The 20,512-nt window shown below is 32.1% G+C and overlaps 2 protein-coding genes and 1 long non-coding RNA gene across 6 annotated transcripts; 1 reads left to right on the top strand and 2 right to left on the bottom strand.

Annotated features, from left to right (window-relative positions):
- Positions 1–894: 894 nt before the first annotated feature.
- On the bottom strand, positions 895–1,521 carry LOC128041300 (uncharacterized). The gene is made up of 3 exons (XR_008196067.1): positions 1,269–1,521; positions 1,163–1,192; positions 895–1,020 (listed from the first exon to the last, which is right to left on the bottom strand). It is a non-coding gene; the product is annotated as an uncharacterized LOC128041300 (long non-coding RNA).
- A 5,821-nt stretch (positions 1,522–7,342) lies between these two features.
- On the top strand, positions 7,343–8,899 carry LOC105770194 (olee1-like protein). The gene is made up of 2 exons (XM_012591280.2): positions 7,343–7,640; positions 8,320–8,899. Exons 1-2 carry the CDS (start codon positions 7,487–7,489, stop codon positions 8,643–8,645), a joined length of 480 nt encoding a protein of 159 aa, XP_012446734.1. The 5' UTR covers positions 7,343–7,486; the 3' UTR covers positions 8,646–8,899.
- Positions 8,900–11,623: 2,724 nt separating this feature from the next.
- Positions 11,624–19,389, bottom strand: LOC105770193 (uncharacterized ATP-dependent helicase C29A10.10c). 4 transcript variants are annotated; one of them, XM_052631356.1, is made up of 9 exons: positions 19,199–19,389; positions 16,908–18,348; positions 16,020–16,208; positions 15,694–15,789; positions 15,436–15,598; positions 15,160–15,304; positions 13,288–15,054; positions 12,387–13,178; positions 11,624–12,302 (listed from the first exon to the last, which is right to left on the bottom strand). In XM_052631356.1, the coding sequence occupies exons 2-8, from the start codon at positions 18,256–18,258 to the stop codon at positions 12,741–12,743; spliced, it is 4,149 nt and encodes a 1,382-aa protein (XP_052487316.1). In that variant the 5' UTR covers positions 18,259–18,348; positions 19,199–19,389; the 3' UTR covers positions 11,624–12,302; positions 12,387–12,740. The 4 variants fall into 4 exon arrangements, with proteins under 4 accessions (XP_052487316.1, XP_052487315.1, XP_052487317.1 ...); XM_052631355.1 differs by having other exon boundaries at positions 11,624–12,289; XM_052631357.1 differs by having other exon boundaries at positions 11,624–12,289; positions 15,160–15,250.
- Positions 19,390–20,512: the final 1,123 nt, after the last annotated feature.

Raw genomic sequence — 20,512 nt, 5'->3', positions numbered from 1 at the left:
AGAATAATATTAATAATTGGATGTTTGAGTTGAGATAAAAAAAAAAAGGTTTGCATTCAATGAATCATTGTGAAGGCAATGATGAATTAATTGGCAAAAGGACTTTTTGTTTAGTAAATAAATAAAATTGGATGGTTGGCAGTTGCTTGTAACTTTCTACCAAAATCAATTAAATTTCTCAACTGTATGCATACAATAATTGAATTTCATCCATTTACTTGTTCAACCATAAATTTCTTCCTTCCCCTTTACTATATATACGATCCATAAAAGGCCGGTTTTACTTTTCTAGATGTGCCATTTTGCAATTCAACTTAATTTTAAAATAATAAGCCCTAATTTTGAAAAAGAAAATGATAGCAAAATAAAGCTATCTTTGATAAATTGAAAAGATTAAGTTGTGAAAAAAAATAAATGTTTGAATTTAAATTATAAAATATTTGGTATATTATTTAAAATTTGAATTTGAATATTAACTTAAAATAAATAAAAGATAATTGAATTTATTCTGTGTAAAAAAAATTTAAATTTTATCTAACAGTACTGTTTTTGTTGTGAACTATTGAGCCTAAATTTCACGCCATTCAAAAAAGCTTAACAAGGCCATGCCATGATAGGGATCACGTGAGTGTGTGTATATATAACACAAATCACATATAATTAAAATTAAAATTAACACAAAAATACAACAAACAAGGGGTTGGTAAATTTTAAACTTAGGTCATGAATATTAAAAAGCGTCATACGACAAAGATATCATTAACCTTTCGCAATGTCCCAACAATTGTCTCTAATCAGTGTATGTATACTAAGCAATTAAAACAATAATTATAACATTATATAAAATATATTTTAAAAAAAATTAGACGAATATACCTAATGCCCTATAGAACAAGAATTACATGAAATAATGAAATAATTAGCATGTTAATGAGTACAAGGAAATAAAATAATGGAGAATCCGTTCCTGACAAAGCCATCGGCACTGGAGCAGTAGTTAACGGTGGGCAGTCGACGGTCCTAAAACAATAAGAACCTTCGGTGACTATGTTTATAATATGACATATATACATAATTATTAAGCTTCATCTACCAATTATTAACAAAATATCCAAGTAAAAGCAAATAAATGTGAGTGTGTAAAACAGGAAGAAGCAAGTACCAGGAGCTGCAACAGGCGAAGTAGATAGTACTGCATTAGGAAAACAACAACACTTTGTTATCAAAAAAAAAAAAAAGGATAAATAGGTGATTTAATTGTCATTTACCATCGCATTTGTTGATAGGAGAATCAAAAACTTGACAAGCAGAAGGCGAAGTAAGGACTTTCGTAAAATTGAAATCGATCGGCACTGTTTTGCAAAGCTACACAAATGCAATCGGGGTTAGATTGCACTACTGTTTCAAATCCAAAACAACATGAAGGAATCGGACTGTTATCGGTGCTGCCTTTGATTAAAAACAAAAGGCAATCCGCCATATCATACATGACAGTGCTGCAAATCTCCGAAGGAGCTAACGACGACCACGCGGCTACAAGCTTTGAATTTGGAAAACATATCACGAAGATGCAAATAACACTAATAATTTTCCTTGCAACGTTTTTCATTTCTTTTTCTCTCATAAAAAAAATTCACTTAAAATTGAATTAAAAAGTGATTCTATGCATTATATTATCTTTAAAATAGGTATATTGATGAAAATAAATAAATAAATCCTTAAATCATTTGCAATTTTTTAAAAAAAAAACTATATTTTAAATTAATATTTTCTCAATTTTTCAATTTACCTTCTTACAAAGTGAAGAGATAAATATCATATTAAGGATATTTGTTTTAATATTTATCACCGAAAATCCTATTTAAAACTTTTAAAGATTTATGTGAGTTTGTATTGCATTGAAATTGAATATGTGACAATACTGAAATAAACTTTTGTAAGGACATGGGTAGTTTTAATAAAATTGATCTAGTTTAACGAGAATTTGCTATATATATTTGATAATAGCTTATTGAGTCTTAGTTCGATTGGTATGGATATTGTTGTCAATGTAGGAGGACATGGATTCTAGTGCGCTGAAGTGTAATTTTAGCATTGTGATAAAAAAAAAGCACGAAGTCATCTCCATAATTGTCCTTTATCTAATAGCTGGGTGAGTTTTAATACAGATGGTTCGGTTAGGTTTAACAAGGGCTTTGCAATAGATGATGGCTGTGTGAGGGATTATAATGGTGAGTGGATTATTGGGTTCGCTAGATATTTGGATAATTGCACTATATTGGAGGCAGAGCTTTGGGGGATGCTGGACTGGTTAAACCTTATTTTGGATAGGCATTTTGAGAGGATCCTAATTCAAATAGATAGTATTGAAGCTATTAATATAATCATGAAAGATTTTTCGGGGAACTCTAATTCTACCATAGTCAAGAGAACTCATCATATTAGAGGGTGAAGCAGTAAAAAATTTAGCATATTCCCATAGAAGTCTTAACTTTGTATCTTTATTTTATTCAAAAAAATAGATATAAATAAATTTTATAATAAGATTATTCATATATATATATATATGATTATTTCATATATGTTAACGTGGATAGTCTCATTTAATGATAAGTTGATGCTCTTATTTAATTGACATGTAATGAAACCATTTAAGTAGCAAAAATGTTAAAAAAAGAGTAAAATTATTATATTTATTTATATTTATTTATTTATTTTAACACTAAAATTTCCAAAACACATAACATTCTACCTTTTCAAATTTTATATACTTAATTTTCAAATTAAAAATATAAAAGCTATTAACTTTACCTTCTATTAAATAGGGTCTTGCCTTAATTTTTATTAAAAAACTATCAAATTTAAAATTTAAAAGATTTTATTAAAATTTTTATCTTAAAATTATATATAACCAATTTAAAAATTTTAATTATCTTTTAATTATCTAAAATATATTATTTAAAAGTTAAAATGAAATATAAAAATAACCATTCTTTATTATTTTTAAACTTAAGTACTAAAGAAGCCCTTGTAAAATAATAAAAAAATCAATTGAGTCCTAATCGAAAAGTACAATCAATTGAACTCTTAATCAAAAGTTAGCAATTAGTTCAATCTCTATAATATGATTATCCATCAAAGCCCCTAGTGGGTCGTTAAGTGTTGATGTGAGGGAAAATGATGATGTGGCAGTTGACCTAACATTTGACGTAGATAACTTAATTGTTTTTTTAATTATTTTATGAAAGGTTATTATAAAAATGATAAAAATTATTAAAACTTTATAAAATAATATAGAAGTAATTTTTATTTTTATTTTTTGTAATTTTTAGTAACTCATATAAGTTTTTTATAATTTTTTAATTTTTGTAATATTTTAATAATTTCTAATGATTTTTTAAAAGAATTGATAAAAATTACTATTCATTTTTTTCCTTCACACGCTGCGCTACATTATACCTCACGTCAATCCATTCTTATCAACTTCCCTCTCATTTTTTCTTTTCAACCAAAAACATTAATCATCACTTACCTTAAGTTTTCAAACATTAAACTTATTGTTTCTCAGATCCCTTAGTTGACACTTTATACAAGCCCAATAACTATCACAGTTCAAGCTCCCCATTAAAACCAAATCAAACCTTAAAAATAACAAACTTTTCTATAATTTTCTTATATATTTTCTTATAATTTTATTATAATTTTCATCATTTTAATTATTTTATATAATTTTTATACTTTCATATAATTTTCTATATTTATAGGTTAATTTTTAAAAAATCTGTATTTTCTAATTTTTATAATATTTTCATAACATGTGAATATTTTGTAATATTTAATAGTTTTATCATTTTTCTAATTTTTCTATATTTATTACATTTTCAAAAAATTTATAATATTGCAATATATTTAAGTTTAAATTATTAAAAAAATCAATTAAACTCTCCACTTCAACATTTTTTCGTGCCATTTATCATGTTAGCTGCCACATCATTATTTTTCACACCAACTACCACGACACCTACCATGTCAATATTTAATGACTTGTTAAGGTTTCGAATGAAAACCCATATTTCAATGCTTCGATTATTGCAAAATTTTTCTATTAATGGCTCAACTATTTTTTTTTAATTATTTTATAGGTGCTTGTTTAGTGTTAAGTCTTATTTTTATTAAATTTTATTTCAAGATAAATTAAAATAAACATTTTCCAACAATTTTTGATTATGTATCATAAATATTTTAATCAATTTAAAATTAAAATAATTAATTAATTAAACTTAAAAGTTACCAAATAATTATATTATATATATAAATATAAAATAAAGCAGAGCTTTGACACAAATTTGAAAACTTTCAATTCTTATATACTTTGCCATGTGTCATATGCTGACACATATGCAGTTGAATGTCATTAAGTCAAAATTGTGCTCACATACTGAAACAATTAATGTATGGCATTTATGCAATATTTGGTAAGTATTCATTTAATATTATGTGACAATATATCTTGCCAACAAATATTTTTCAATGGCAAACTTTTCCATAATATTGTTTTTAATATTTAATTGTAAATTTTATACGTAATATTTGATTTTATTTTGGTATGTGTTAAGGGAGTAAAATAAAGTTGCAAACTGTATAGTGAAGATGTCTACTGGAGATTTAATGTAAAGTGTTATTTTGGTAAGTCACCTGAGTGTGTTTGAATTTTACTAGAAAATAATATTTAACAGTTTAGAATAAGAATAGACTCTCAGAGAGTCGCAGTTAGAAAGTTACTCTTATTTCCTTTTAACCAAAAAATTTCTTAATTTACCTTTTTAATAAAGTAATTTTAGTTATGAAATAAATTTTCTTGCATACTGTTATTTTAGATATGATTTTCTAACACCAAAGAAATTTAGATATGATTTATGTCAAAAGAAAAAAACAAACAAACCTTATGATTTATTATTTATTATTTATAAATAAATTAACAAAACATTAATTTAAATAAAATAAAAACATTAATTTTAAATAAATTTATTTATAAATAATAAATTAACAAAAGTATTTAAATAAAAATCCAAACAAACTAAACATAACAATTTCACAATAATTTAAATATGCCCGACAAATTAAACATAAGTATTCCAAAAAATTATAATTGTATATATTATAATTTTCCGTAAATTTAATTACACGTTAAGGTTTAAGCTTACATATCATTAATATAAAATGTACTTTATAATAACATGGTTGTATAAAAGGGTTAATAATCATTAATAATCTATTTTAATTATATAATACTAATTGTACATATTATAATCTACTATAAAATTAGTTACACGTTTAATGTTCAAAGGTTGCATGTCATTAACAAAAGAATGAACATTATAATAATGTAATTGTATAATAATTATAAATTCGTTTTGCATATATAAACAATTGACATATTTTATGCCCTTAAATGTATATAATACTATTTTTATAATATGTAATAGATATAATAATGTCCGATTATTAAATTTATATAATATTTATTTTAATTATATAAGTATTAATTAAAAATTAGTTTAAAATAATTTAACTAATTGAGTTGGTCAAATAATAAAAGGGTATAAAAATTTAAGGATTCCTACGATTCGATATCATTGTTAAGTTAGATTTAAGATACGTAAGATAGGATTTAATAAAGGCAGCATGAGATTTAAGATAAAAATATTAAAGAATATATATTTTTCCTAATAAAATTAGCATGTTTAAAATATTTACTTTAATTTTATTATTAAGTATATTTATTTTTGGAAAATATTTTATTATGTTTTTATACTTTATTTATTTATTCGTGTAAACTATAATTAAAGTTTAAGAGAAATATTAATGGATAAAACATGAATTTATGTAGGGTAATATACATTCTGGTACTTAAATTTGGCTTGAAGATTCAAATTGGTACCTAATGTGTTTTTTTTTTGTCCAATTAGGTGCCTAAACTTGGCCTCAAGGTTCAATTTGATACTTAAACTTTTTTTTATCCGATTGGGTATCTAAACTTAGCGTCAAGGTTCAATTTGATCCTTGAACTTTTTTTTGTCCAATTAAGTATCTAAACTTAGCTTTTTGGTTCGAATTAGTACCTGAACAAATTGGTTTAAATAAGTTATTTGTTGTAAATACTAATGTGGATCAAAAAATTAGGTTCAAGTATCAAATTGAATCTTAAAGCCAAGTTCAAGTACCTACTTAGACAAAAAAATATTAATTTAAATGTTGAAGCCAAATTCAGGTACTAAAATATATATTTTGTAATTAATATATTTGAATTATCCATGAGTTATCTAAACTTACATATAAATTCAGATAATAAATCTCAAGAGATCTATTTTATTTGCAGCTTATAATAATTTTAATATCTAGAATTCGCAAAATTTATATAAAGTATTTTGCAAACATTCAAATCCTTGAACAGAATTATCATCCTTAACCGCGGCAAATAACCATAGGCTCCAAGAATCGTACTCTTAATACTTCCCCTAACCATGTCACAAATTATTGAGCCACAATGTTTAAATGTCTCGTAAATAACCGTGCATTAAGCCCATCTGTAGCAGGCGCCTTCAGCAGTGCCATCCCATTAAATCTTCTGCCTTGCAAGCCTGCGTGATTGGCGTTGGACAAAAGGCATAATGATTTTTTTTTTGTCTTTACAAAAAAAATATTTTAACATTTTATTTAATTTTTCGTCTATTTTAATCATTAAATTTATATATTTTATCAAATTACTTCAAAATAGATGAAAAATTAATGTGAATTACCATGTAGATAATATGTCAGCAGTTAATTAATTTTTAAATATTAAAAAATATTTTATAATTTTTAAAATTTTAAAAAATTAATTAAATGTTAATGTGTCATCCAAGTGAAAATTTATATGTATGTGATATCTAAATTTTTTATTTATTTTAGATGATTCGATAAAAAATATAAGTTTAAAATTTTTTTGAAAAAAAAAATATTTTAAGATGATCCGATAAAATAATTTTTTTTATAAAATTAAAAGGTTAAATAAGTAATTATACATGAAAAATAATTAAAGAAGTAATGCTAATGCCATCCCGCAACTTATGCTTGCTTGCTTTGCACAACGTTCCTAATGTGAAAAGTGAAACCTGCAATCGATGACGTCCCCACTTGGAGTTGGTTCTATCTCCCACCAATAAAACCTCGCCACCTCACCATCCCAACTCTTTCCATTCACCAAAATACCCTCATCTCCCTTCAGTATTTACCAAATCCTCCATCCACACACACACGATTACACTCTGTTAACGCGGCTTGCCCGTTATCATTTTCTGTTTCCCACTTTTTGTTTAATTTCCTTATATCACTCCTCTTTATCATCACCCTCTTTTTATCCCCCTCTTTTATCTTGACTTTAATCTCCACGCCTTCTTCCCATTACTTCATTACATTCTCAAGAGAAAAACCCAGAGCCAAAAAAATGGCCAAATTATTGCTGTTCATTGCACTATTTGTGGTTCCATGTCTTGTTAGTGCTACACGCATGGTGAAGAACCCGTTGGTGGTTCAAGGTCAAGTTTACTGTGACCATTGCCGTGCTGGGTTTGAAACACCAAAGACTAGAAACATGGCTGGTACTTTCCATCTTTGCCTTTCTTATATGTTTTTTCTATGTTTCCTTATGCCTGTTTTTAGTGTGTTTTTGTTGCTGGCACTGTTAGATCTGTTTCTTTTTGTGTGTGTGCACGTGTAGTTCTGTGTAGTAGTTCAGAGGATTTGATGTTTCATGAGTGAAGAAATTAGGGGTATGTTTGAAACATAAAATATTGGCAAGTTGGACTGGCGGTTAACTGAAACCTGGAAAGTTTCAAATCTGGGGAGAAAAGGGGACATAGTGTAAGCTTTAAGTAGCCTAAAACCATGAAAATTATAGCCTTTTTACTTAGAATTTGACAACTGAGAGCAGATTGGTTCAAAGTTGTAACTTTTAAGAAAAAGTATGGTTCCAAAAATGATAGCTTTGCTCATAGTTTTGTACTACGTTACTCGGATTATGACGTGAGTTTCGAACATGGATATAGATATGTTTAAGATATTCGAAGTTTTTCTTTGATTTATTTGGAAGTCTTAGGTGGATCGACTCTCATAATCATGCTTAGCTTAATGGAATATAAAAATGGTGGTTCATGGAGATGGAACATAGTATTGTTCTTAACTGATTGCTGTTGATAGATTGGAGATAATTTTCACAAGATTTGAGTATATGCCGTTACCTGTTAGGTTTGATTAATGGTACATTTGGTTTCCTGTCAGGTGCCAAGGTTAAGGTGGTATGTTCCAACCGGAAGACCGGTGATGTCGTGTACGAGAAGGAAGGACACACGGACTCAACCGGACAATACAAGATCGCTGTCTCCGAGGATCATTTGGATGAGATCTGCGACGCTGTTCTCGTTAAGAGCTCGCAGCCGGAGTGCGCTGAAATGTCACCGGGACGTGAACGTGCACGCGTGGTCTTGACCAACTTCAACGGCATTTCATCCAACACCCGTTTTGCCAACGCAATGGGGTTCATGGCCAACAAGGCTGAAGCTGGCTGTGCTGAGGTAATGAAGGTGTACCAGGAGGAAGATGATTAGAGTGGCGGTCTGTGAAGTCTAATTTACTTACTAGTTTGGCATATATGAATATGAACATGAATACGACATGCGTGCTGTTTTCTCTGAATTCTATTGAATTTCTAATATAAAATATGCGATTTCTTCTGTCAGGATCTTTGTATTTTTTTTATTATTTATTTGGAAGACCTGTGTTCAATATTTGTATTTGAATACAAATATATGATATTATTTTATTCAAATTAATGGAAAATGTGAAGACAATTGATTCATAATATCTACTATTATTTTTATTTGTAATTTTTCTAAAGATGATGTAAAATTATAGTTTCATATAATCTTTTATGTTCGAGTGAAGAAATATGGAAACTATTCTATAATATCAAATAATATTTTATATCTACTTATATTACTTGTATTTTCCCTATTACGGCTAAAATAAATTTATGTAATTATTTTAAATAAAAGGGTAAATTACATTGGTAGTCATCTAATGATAATTTTTTTGTTATCTAATTATGAAAAGTCACAAAATGGTCATCCAATTATTAGTAAATTTCTTTTTGGCTATCCAACTATGAAATGTTATAAATTATTATTCAATTATTCAATTGTCTTTTTTGTCACTCAACTATATTAGATTTTTAGGTGTTTCTATTGTCATGTTAGCCAGATGGTAACCAAAAAGACAATTAAACATTAAGTGACTAAAAAATAAATTTATTAAATTTTGAGTGATCATTTTGTAATTTTTTATAATTAGGTGATAAAAAAAGTTATAGTTAAGGAACCTCTATCATTTTGGTATATTTATGGCCAAGAGAAGCAAAAGAAAGTCTTCGAAGCACATGTTGCCCACTTCACCGTTTCTCTTCCTAGAATGTGGTTGTCATCTGGCTGTTGTCCAATGGTAATAAATTGGAGGAGGTTATAGGTGTCTTTCAATGCTGGTTGAAGTTTTCACCCTACTTTGGTGCATCCAAGAATGATATCATGTCTATTATGAGACTTAAAGGGATAAAAGAATTGCACGGAGGATAAAATTCTAGCCTGAATATTGCTGGGAAACATGAAGTTTTGAATGGACAACAGTTGGAGCACATTAGAGTTTTAAACAATAGCTGCTGCTCTAGTCATGTCCTTTTGACGATAGAGACCGATGGGAGAAGTGATCACCAAGGCTGAGAGCAGGTTGATTCCTTGAATGAAAAGCCCGAGAAGATATGATATTCTTGTAACGTCCCCTATAGGACATGAATTAGAACCTCTAAAGATGAGTTAATTTCTTGATTCAATCTTGAGTGTTGATACAATTTCCTTGGAGCCAATGAAAAAGCCAACCGGAGATGAATGAGTTGTGAGAGAATCGGAGTGAAGAACACGAGGGGAGCCGAACACTGCAATGTAAAAAGAGGTACTTAGGGGTTTCCCTATCTTCTTAGGAAAGTGGGCAAATATTATCATTGATGGAGAGCCTTCTCGAAAAGAGGTCTTCAGTGGAGACAAGTTGAGGGAATAAACATTTTTAATTGTGAAGACCTCGTTGAAATCAACTTTCCATACTAATCTGTTATTTCCTCCTTGAAACGAAAGTGATCTAAGTCAAGGGAACTTTGTTAATGTTATTTTCAATAATTTTTTAGTATAGATGGAAATACTATTTGATATATTACCATGATTTTATGTTTTATTTTTATTAATACTTGATGAAGTTCTCAACAGCTTCTTAATCTAGCAACAAGTTTATTATGTTGCAGGGCATGAGAGTTTAGATTTAATCTAACTATTTCACTCCTTACCTCCAAGTCTCAAAAGAAATATTTATTGATGTATCATCATTGTTACATTTGAATCTATACCAATATTACATTGTAAATTTTAATGTCCTCTAAATGAACCCTAATTTGATTTGATTCAATTTTTTTATTTATAAGTTAAATTCGGATTAAATTTTTCCTCTTCTAAATTTTACTTTTTATTTTTATAAGTTAATGACATCGAAATCCTCAATCTATGACCCTCATTCGAATTGGTCTCCAAACTTCAAAGCTCTTACATATCCAAACTATCAATGTTATATCAATTAGGTCCTTTCATTGCTAAAATAATTAATTTAATTGTTAAATTGCACATCGATCTTATGTAACATAATTTAAAATACAAATTTTAAAGAAAACATTCACTCTTTCTTCAATTTTACTTCACTTTTAGTTTTTACTTTAGAAAGTAATATGATTACGTTTTACTTTCTTTAAAATCTTGATTTTAAATTACGTCACATAAAATTTGACATATCATTTAATAGTTAAATTAACAGTTTTAATAATGAAATAATATAATTGATATGATTAAGATGCAATTAAAGTTTTATAACCTAGACAGTTTTGGACGGGGACCTAACATATTAAAGTTATTTTTGAAAAAAAAGGACAAAAATAAAAACCGACCAATTGAATCGATCTGAAATAGTAAAATTCGACTCGAAGTGAATTGAGTTTTCTTCGATATTAGATTGATTTCTTAGATATTAGAGGACTGCAAATATGCTTTTTCTTAAAAACACTATCACCAGTGTTCATTGCTGTTGCCATTGAAGATGGTACAAAGTTATGGGGGTAGGTTTACGTGGACTTACTAGTTGCACAAAGCTACAAAGTGGCCCTGAAACAGCTCCGTCCAACTTTGCCGATACCTTGCTTTAAATGGTGCCAGGTTATGTTAACGTGTGCTCGATGGCGACAGCATTATCGGATAAGATCCGAACACATGGAATGGAATTTGATTCCTTCATTTCCGAGACGATTTCAAATCAATCAATTTCATCATGTTCCGTCTAACGAATTCAGATGAGTTATATAAATTTTATGTAGTATCACCTTCTACATGCTTCTCTCTACCGAAACAAGAATAAAAGATGATCTGTCCCCAGTTTAATATTTAAATTGTCTTTTTATCATATACCTGACAAACACAAGAGAAATAACATAAATCCTGGGTACTTGGAATTTCAAATCTCTGGATTTTTTTTCTTTTCTTTTCTTTTTAAGAACAAAGCTTTAGAACATTGTGAAAGAATTCTATGATTCCACAGGATACTGAACCTGAAGAAGGTGTATGTACAAAGTCAGTTAACATCACAATTCCTATGCTATGAGATTTTCCCTTAAAAACAAATTCTGTACTCTTTTCTTCCTTTTCTATACAGAATTATGGAAGAAAATCACCTAATCTTTGCCGACACAAAACGGCAACAAAGAAAAGAAAGAATATTCAGTTAACTAACCCGTACATTGCGGACCTCAAAATTTGTCAGTTTACTTCATCTGTTTGTACCGGCTGTGCTTTTCACAACCGTGTCGGTTCTGCATAAACATCCTGCAGAGCAGACTTCAAGATTTTTGCAAGCATTTGCAACCTTAAGGCATGTAATGAAGTTAGCATCTTTCAAGTGTGAAGAGCATAAACAAATGCATTCAGGAACTGCGGATCAGCTGAATGTTGTGGAGAGAGATACAGGACCAAAGGGCCAAAAAACCAGGATGACTGCCCAAATGTATCAAAGACTTTCATCCAGGTCATGCCACAGATTGCAACAATTTGCTCTCAGTAATCAAGCTAAGTGATGTTGGTTAGGCAGAACCATACTCGATGTCAGCAATCAATTCCTGGATGACACATCTACAAATATAATTATATGTAAAAGCAACCATAAAGATGACAAGTTGTTTAGTACAAAACTTTGACTTCATGATTTATTCTTACCTTCGAAGCTTGTGGCTGGATCTAGGGTACAGTTTCATAGATCCTACCCCAAAATCATCCATCTCCTTTGCAAGATAGCAGGAAAAAAACTTTGCAGAGACAGATTTTTAGCAAAAACAGTACGAGGCCTCGAGCAAAAGCATGTTGGTGCCCACCAGCAAGTATCATACACAAATCACGCAGTGGTACCAACTTCTTGTAAATTGCGTTGGCTGAACAGATAAATAACTCGAGCTACTGAACTGCATCCTTTGTGGAGCCAATAGCTATTCACGAATTTCAATCACAAGGATCGAAGTTTTGCTCCCAGGATCTTCACTGAGCACAAATATTTTGTAGGCAAATAATCAATGGCTAAGAATCCTTTTTCCACAGAGCACCAGCTGAATTTCGCTTCTGTGTACCATATTGCCAGGCATCTCTAGATTTATCACCTGCCTGATCAAAGTTATCCAAGGAAGGTTCCATAGGTGGCTTAAATGGCCGATAATTACCATTCCTATAAATCGACTTGCCTGCATCTTCTAGAGGTGTTCCTGACCTGGAGTCCATGTGCATATCTCCTGATCTATGTCTCGGTCCAGCATACCTGAAACTCCTTGTGTTAGAAGCCTTACCCTGCGATGGAGGGTAACCAAGTCCCCTGGGCCCAGAAAAATCTTTGGAGACCAAGTCTTTTTGGAAGTCCTTGGGGAGAGAATCCATGTCCACATAACAATTCCTAGCTTTGGCATCAGCAATTAAGGCTGCCCAGTCATCGGATTGCACCAGAGCTTTGGCATTACCCATAACCTGTTCAAACATCAATGTTAATTCCTGAAACAAACATGACTTCAAGCAGTTCCGTGATGTTCTGAGCTAGAAAGTGGTACCATAGAATAATAGAAGATAGAAATCATACCAATAAAGCCCTTCTGGCACGAGTAAGAGCAACATTCATTCGCCGAATGTCTGCAACGAAGCCCACCCCATGACTTGAGGCTCGGACACAAGACATAATTATAACATCACGTTCCTGGCCCTGGAATGCATCCACAGTATTGATATATAGATCATTCCCTTCCTCTGATTTTATAACACTCTCAAACTCACGTTGTAGGCATTTTAATTGCAGCTTGTATGGGGTGATTATACCCACTGTGATTTTTGGCACACCCAAAGATTTTATAGTTCTCTGTAGATGCTCATATAAGCGCAAACAAAATACTGCTTCATGCACGTTCTGGTACGAAACAGATCCACCTCTATGAGACTCCCGGCCATGGGTAACATCATAGAACATATAAGGTTTAAGTAAAGGGTCCTTGTAGTAAACCTCGTCAGGTAAGTTGGAAACGCTTTCACTATCAGTAAGACGTCCTTGGTAAAAGTACCTAGAAGGAAAATCTCTAATTTGAGGGTGCATCCTATATTGCACAGATAACAACATAGTTGGGCATCCTGCTTGCTGGAACCTTTCAAAAAGGCTTCTACTGTATAAGAGGGTGCCAGCAGCCTTGCTGATGACTGTTGCAGGAAGCTGCTGGGGATCCCCAACAAGTACACATCTTGCTGCACCAAGAGACAGGGGAGGAAGTACCGCAACTTCACTGGCTTGAGCAGCCTCATCAATGACAACCATATCAAAACCATGGCTAAGGCGAGAGAACAACTTGCGGCCACTACTTGAGACAGTAGTGAAAACAATTTCAGCCTCATTGGCAAAACTGGCCTCAAGGTTAGCACGGGCTTCCTCTAAGTTGAAGTTACTGCCAGCACGGAACCTGGATTCTACAATGAGAAGGCGAGACATCTCAACTAGAACCTTATCTCTGTTTTCAACAACTGCAGCCAGGTTCTGCAACAATACATCCCTGTTCTGATCCCGAGCAACAAGAATATCAGGGTCAACACCAACAGATCCTTGAGAATGAATAGCAGCAGCTGCAGCAAAAAGTTCCCTTTGAAGAGTTGCTATCTGCTGAGATAACATAGCCTCACGAGCCTTTAAAGTGCGCATATGTTGTAAAATTTCATCATAACTCTTGAGCAGAAGTTGTTCGGACCTCCGCTCAACGGAAACTGCCTGAGCAGCCTGTGTTTGAGAGTCCACCCCAACTCGGGCCACATCAGGACGGTAAATTTTCATCTCACCATCAATAAATCCTCGACCAAGAACACGCGCAAGAAGCTCATCAGTTGCAGCATTAGAAGGAGCACAAACTAACATTCTGGGTTTAGGGCAGAGTTTTGGAAGGCTGCGGAAAAGATTCTGGTCCATGTTCTGAAGGACTTCATCAATTGATCCCATCGCAACATTGTCAGGATTGCTCTCATTAGCTTGCTTATAGCTTTCAGGTGCTAATTTCTTGAGCAAAGAAGTATAGTAGTGTTGATATTGAACCAGATGGATGACATTTAGCATCCCCCAGACTGTATGTGTCTTACCTGTTCCAGGAGGCCCTTGAACAAGTGTAAAAGGCCATGGCTCTTGCTTCTTAGCCACCCCACTATTTGTCCCAGCGGCTGTATGCGTAGCTGCCCACTGGATTGCAGCAAGCTGAGGCCCATTAAAGGTCCTATGTAAATAATCAACAAAATTTGGGGTGAAGCATTCAGGCATAGCAGGAGTTTGTTGCTCATATTTTGGAAAGTGATCTGGACTTGGTTTAAGGATGGCAGTTTGCATCTGTGCCCAAGAGAAATTTTGTTAACCATAGTAAGAAAGCATCAAGCGACATGACCTGCTGCATCTGGCCACAGGAATCTTTAAAAATGATAATAATGTATGTACCTGGGCATTAAGACGACAGAATGCATGCAATGCCACATACTCCCGCTGGCTGGTTGCAAGAGATCCAAGAACAGTTAGATACCAAATAGCCCTGGGTTGAAGTTTCCGTAGAATATGATCATCATCAACCTTGCTATAAACATTACTATGTTATTTCAACATTAGAAAACAGAGAAAGAGAAAATTAATGCTTGTGAAAATTTGGCTAAGCTTTTGCAGGAATCAACTGTAGCAACAAAGCGCATATAAATAAGGACGTGATATTTCTCTAATTACCTGCTTGAGTCATAGGAATCCCCAACATAGAAGTGAAGGATTGCACCAAGAGGATCACGAGTATCAAGGGGCCTGTGGCGCCTAACAGTACCAGCCACACGTCCAGTAACCTCGGCTTCCTCATCTTCTTCAATTGAAGAGGTGTTGCTCCACTTGTTTCTAACTGCAAGATATAAGAAATAAACATTGCTAAAATATTTACTTCTTTTTAATTATTCCTAAATAAATCTGAAAAGAAATCTTATTCCAATATCATACCAGAACCCGGCCTTGGAGCAGATAAAACTGCAACATCACCCTCCTTAAATACCCACTTGCACTCAGTAGTGGGAAGAACTATCACATCATACCATCCTAAACCAACAGAAGAAAAATTTCTGCCAATTAATAAACTAGTAGAAAGATTACTCTCTTTCCCAAAAACAATGACAGCATTTTTACCTTGGAACCAAAAATTTAACCAAATTAGAGGTCAAAACCATAATTGTCAAACTTACTAATCCCCCCACCTACAGTAATTACATTATCACTAAGATAATAGACTGCAAAGTTGTTGACTGGTAAGTGTTTTAAGCCACTCTTACCTCTTTCACGCCTTTCAATGCTTTTGATACGGACCATTACATGTGTATCTCTTGAAGCTGATTCAGCTAACTCTTCCCATGTACTGTACAGCTGTGCACGACATTCCTCAAAAAGCAACGGCTCAAATACTCTGACATACTCTTCTGCAGATTCAAACTGCCCAGGAACACACTGGAGTTCACTGTTTTCTGATGTATTAAGTGAAAATTCGTTGTCAAGTACAAGGGCTAAAAGTTCATAAGATATTTAGTACACCAAAAGAAGCAAAAGATTAAAAAAACAAGATAGAGATGAACGGAAATCAAATATAATTAGAGGTCAAGTACAACTGCAATCTAAAAGATGCCAAGCCAAAAAAACGCAAAATGAAAAAGGAACTTTACTCAATTACCATGATGGGAAGAAAGAAAGAAATAGTTCTGATCATATATTTTACTTCACATTAATTAAATACGCCGTCTTTTACGGTATTGTATGTCAATGGCTCCAGAAATTGTACAAATTATTAGGGCTCAGGTAAATATTCTGGGGCTTTACAAATAGTAGAAAAAATAAGCATATTCATCCAAGTAATCTCCTATAACATGCATGTGCCTAACGAAAAAGTTCCATTAAACAAATAATTATATTTTAAGGAGGGATAAGAGTAAATGAGGAAACCAGCAACTCCAAAGACATGTCACATTAATTGTTTCTACAATGGAAATTCTCATAAATAACCAGATCAAGAGAACTATTGTTAACAGATATTGCAAATAAATCAGTGGAAACAGCACCTTTAAAAGAGAACAAGAATATCTAGATTAAGGAAGTCTAAAAGCATTCAACAGCTATCTGTAAACCCATAAAAAGAAGGCACACATGCAGACACACACATATATTATTACCTGGGTGGTGCCAAAACTTTTCATTCGTCGCCTCTCGTATAAAACGTTCAACAGATGTGTCATGATAAGAGGTAGTAGTGGCAGTTATCTTTTTAGAAGGAAGATGTTTCTTGTTTACCATCTTTGTGTCCATAGCGCTTTGGCTGATTGGAGTTGGTTTCCTATTAGGAAACTGTGAATTCTTAAGTTGCCTTGAATCTATAGGTTGCTTCCATGAACTCTGTTTGGGAATGCTTGGTAAATGAGAAAGATCAGAGCCACTATTTAACCTCCTAGGCCTGGCAAGTAGTCCAGAATTCATATCACCATTACATTCAGATTTAGGATCACATGACTCTACTGCAGGATTGCTTCCTTCATTACATGGTACATCAACTTGCTTCTGATCCTCATTTATTGGCCGGCCTTGCTTTTCGCCAATTCGTTCACCAACGTGATATTCTTTCACAATGCGAGTAACAACTGGCATTGGAATGTTTTGCTTTCTTGGAGTAGAAGTTTTTATAGGGCCAGCTTGTTTGATATCTTCCAAATTAAGAAACATTGTCTTTCTATTCCGTTTCTTTCCCAGCATTGCTTCTTTCTGTTGACCTATCTTCCTCTTTCCTAGATTATTCGCACACCTAAGTGTGTGACTAGCTTCAATACCTTTAACTTCTCTTTGTTTGGACACTAAGCCAGGTTCTTCTTGACCATCAATGGGTATATCACCTTTTCCACTGCCTTCTGAATTTTGGCTACTGTTGCCCATCTGATCATTTAGAAACTGGTCCGGCTTTAATGGAGAATGATTGTTTTCAGTGGCACTAACACTTTGAATAATCATGCCTGAAGCACTAGAATGATCCATCAGTTCATTTATAGCTCGCTTTTGTGAAGCTTTAACCTCTTCATGTATACTATTATTTCCAGATGCATCAGCAGAATCCTCAGCATCAGACCATTCACCTTCTTCTCTTTCTGCAGCTTGAGCATTTGTAGAAGCTGAAACAGAGGAAGCTGCTACATGTCCTTTCGTCTCCCTGCTATTATTTGATTTTGACTTTGAAGAAGATGATGCCAAATTGGAATTCTGGTCTTCTGCTCTCTCGAGTTCAATATCTACTTTGGTTAAAGGAGAAGCTTTAGGCTGAATAAATGTTTGAAAACCTAAGTCAGAGGACACATGCAAGAACCCGTCACAATTAACTCTTTGCTGAGAACCTGTTAATGTCACAGATAAGTCGGAAGTATGGGCATTAGCAGATGGAAGTGCCTTTTGTGGCTGGAAGCAGGAAGCAAGATCACTCTCCTCATCGTCTTCAGCCGGGGGTTCATTAAGATCAAATAATGGTCTTCCACGGGAGCCCATTTCATATATAAATGCATACAAGCTATATGATTATTCCAACAAGATCTAACTGGGTATACTAGTCAGCAAAAGATCCACATAGAAAACAAGCTGTACATATGATAAAAAGTTATTAGTTTAACCAAATCCAGTTAAGCAACAAAAGTTTGCACATCCTGTAAGAAACAAAGCAATGTACTTGCTAATTATCTCCAATCATGAAACAACAACCAAATAACAACTAGCTTGACTGCCAAAATTGATACCTCCACATACATACGCACAACTTTAATAATCAATAAACAGTTTCAAAAGTAAAGCATAACAAATCTAAGATTATCATCTATCTACCAAACAGTACGCAATTAAAATAGTTCACACAAACAATCACAATAAGGCGACAAGATTACTTCTGAAGGAGCATTAAATGCAATATACTCAAACAAAGCAAATAATTAACTTAATTGAATCCAATGTGAACAATTAAAAAAATGAAGAACTTTTCACCCTCAATCCTAACTAACTCGAAATTTAGAAAAGCAATCCAATCGGAACTTAATTAGAATCATAAGATCCCTAATTTAGACTTAATCTAAGCTTAATCTCGATAAGCACATAATATAAGCCCCCAGATCAAATCCTAGGGTTTTAAACGAGCATAAATCTAAACACTTAGCTCCATTGTCATTCACCTTCTTTGAAATCCGCAGATTTCATAAACTAAAACCTTTCGCAGATCAAAATAAATCACTTCGATTAAAACTGTCAAACAAGAATGCGTTAATCCAAAAGGTCAAACCCTCTGTCCTTCGATTCAAAATCTAATCTCATTCCTCCAGCATTTCTCCAAGTTCCAACATATAAATTCAAAATAGAAAGAAAAAACAAAAGAAATTCAGTTGAGAGAGAATTTCCCATTTATTTAATTATCTTAATTATCTTCTTTTTTTTTTTCTTTTACCTCTTCAAGAACTGCAGAAGTACCGAGCCAGGATTGAAAAAGGGAGAGAAATTAGGTTATAAATTTAGAGAGGAAAAATAAGAGGATCTTTCTCTAGTTTCCATTAAATGTGCGAATTGTCAAGGGAGAAAACGGGTTTATATAGGAAATAAGGAGCCCAACCTTACCGGCCGGTTTTCTCTCCGTCACCGTTTAATTATTTCCACGTCATTTTTTCATAAACAAATCCAACCATCTTTTTTTCTTATTTTTATTTATTGTATTTTATCCTTCAAATGAAAATGAATTTACGATAAAACCCTTTAATAGGAAAGGCCAATAAGGGATCGGAAGTGTAACGAAATAGGGGTAATGTTGTGAATTAGAGAAAAAGAGAGGGTTTGGTGATTTAGCGGTGTGGGTTTGATTCGTGTGTGTAAACACTCGCAGGGAAAGAATCCTGTGCTTTTGTGCTTTCATTAAATTGTGTGGGGCCCACGGGATGCCACGTCATCAATCACAGGTGCAAATTTACAATTGGAGGAATTTTGATGATAAGGAGTTCGGATTTATCTTAAATTTCGAGTTAAACCAGAAATTGGAGGGATTTTTTGATTTATGGGTAAACTATAAAAATAGTCTCTTTTTTTTTGCCTTAGATTATATTTTAGTCACTTATGTTTCAAATGTTACGTTTTAGTCACTTACGTTATCGTTTTGTTACGAAGTAGTTACTCTACCATTAAACTTCGTTTCCTCCCTAACAGCAGTCCTATATACTATTTTTATAGTTTACCCTTTATTTATTATTGAATCTAATTTAAGAAAAAAACGAACGGTTAGAATTTATTTAATTATATTTATTTACTTAATAAAATGAATATAACTTTTGAGTTCAGTTTTAATTATTTATTTTAAACTCAAATTAAGATTTTAATATAATCAAAATTAAAAATATTAAAATTTTTAATTAGACTTTTGAAATATTGGAATCAAGGATTGAAATACTTCAATTCAATTTATATAATAATTTGAGCTGCTAAAATTTAAGTTCGAACTAATAATTACAATGCAAAATTCGAGATTTCTTTTCTTTTAAAATTAATAAATTTGGATAACTTAGGAATCAATTTTGGTCAAACAAGTTGTTTGTTTTAATTTTAATATTTTTAGGAATAAATCCTCCTTTTTCTAATTAATAATTTTCTGAAATTTGTTGAATTTAAATTTCTTATTCATTTAAAATGGGTAAACTACAAAAATAGTCACTTTTGTTTGCCTCAGATTACATTTTAGTCACTTATGTTTGAAATGTTACATTTTAGTTACTTAAGT

The sequence above is a fragment of the Gossypium raimondii genome, chromosome 5 (genome assembly GCF_025698545.1).
Source record: "Gossypium raimondii isolate GPD5lz chromosome 5, ASM2569854v1, whole genome shotgun sequence".
In the NCBI taxonomy this organism is placed as follows: domain Eukaryota; kingdom Viridiplantae; phylum Streptophyta; class Magnoliopsida; order Malvales; family Malvaceae; genus Gossypium; species Gossypium raimondii.
This window is presented reverse-complemented; position numbering and strand designations above follow the sequence as displayed.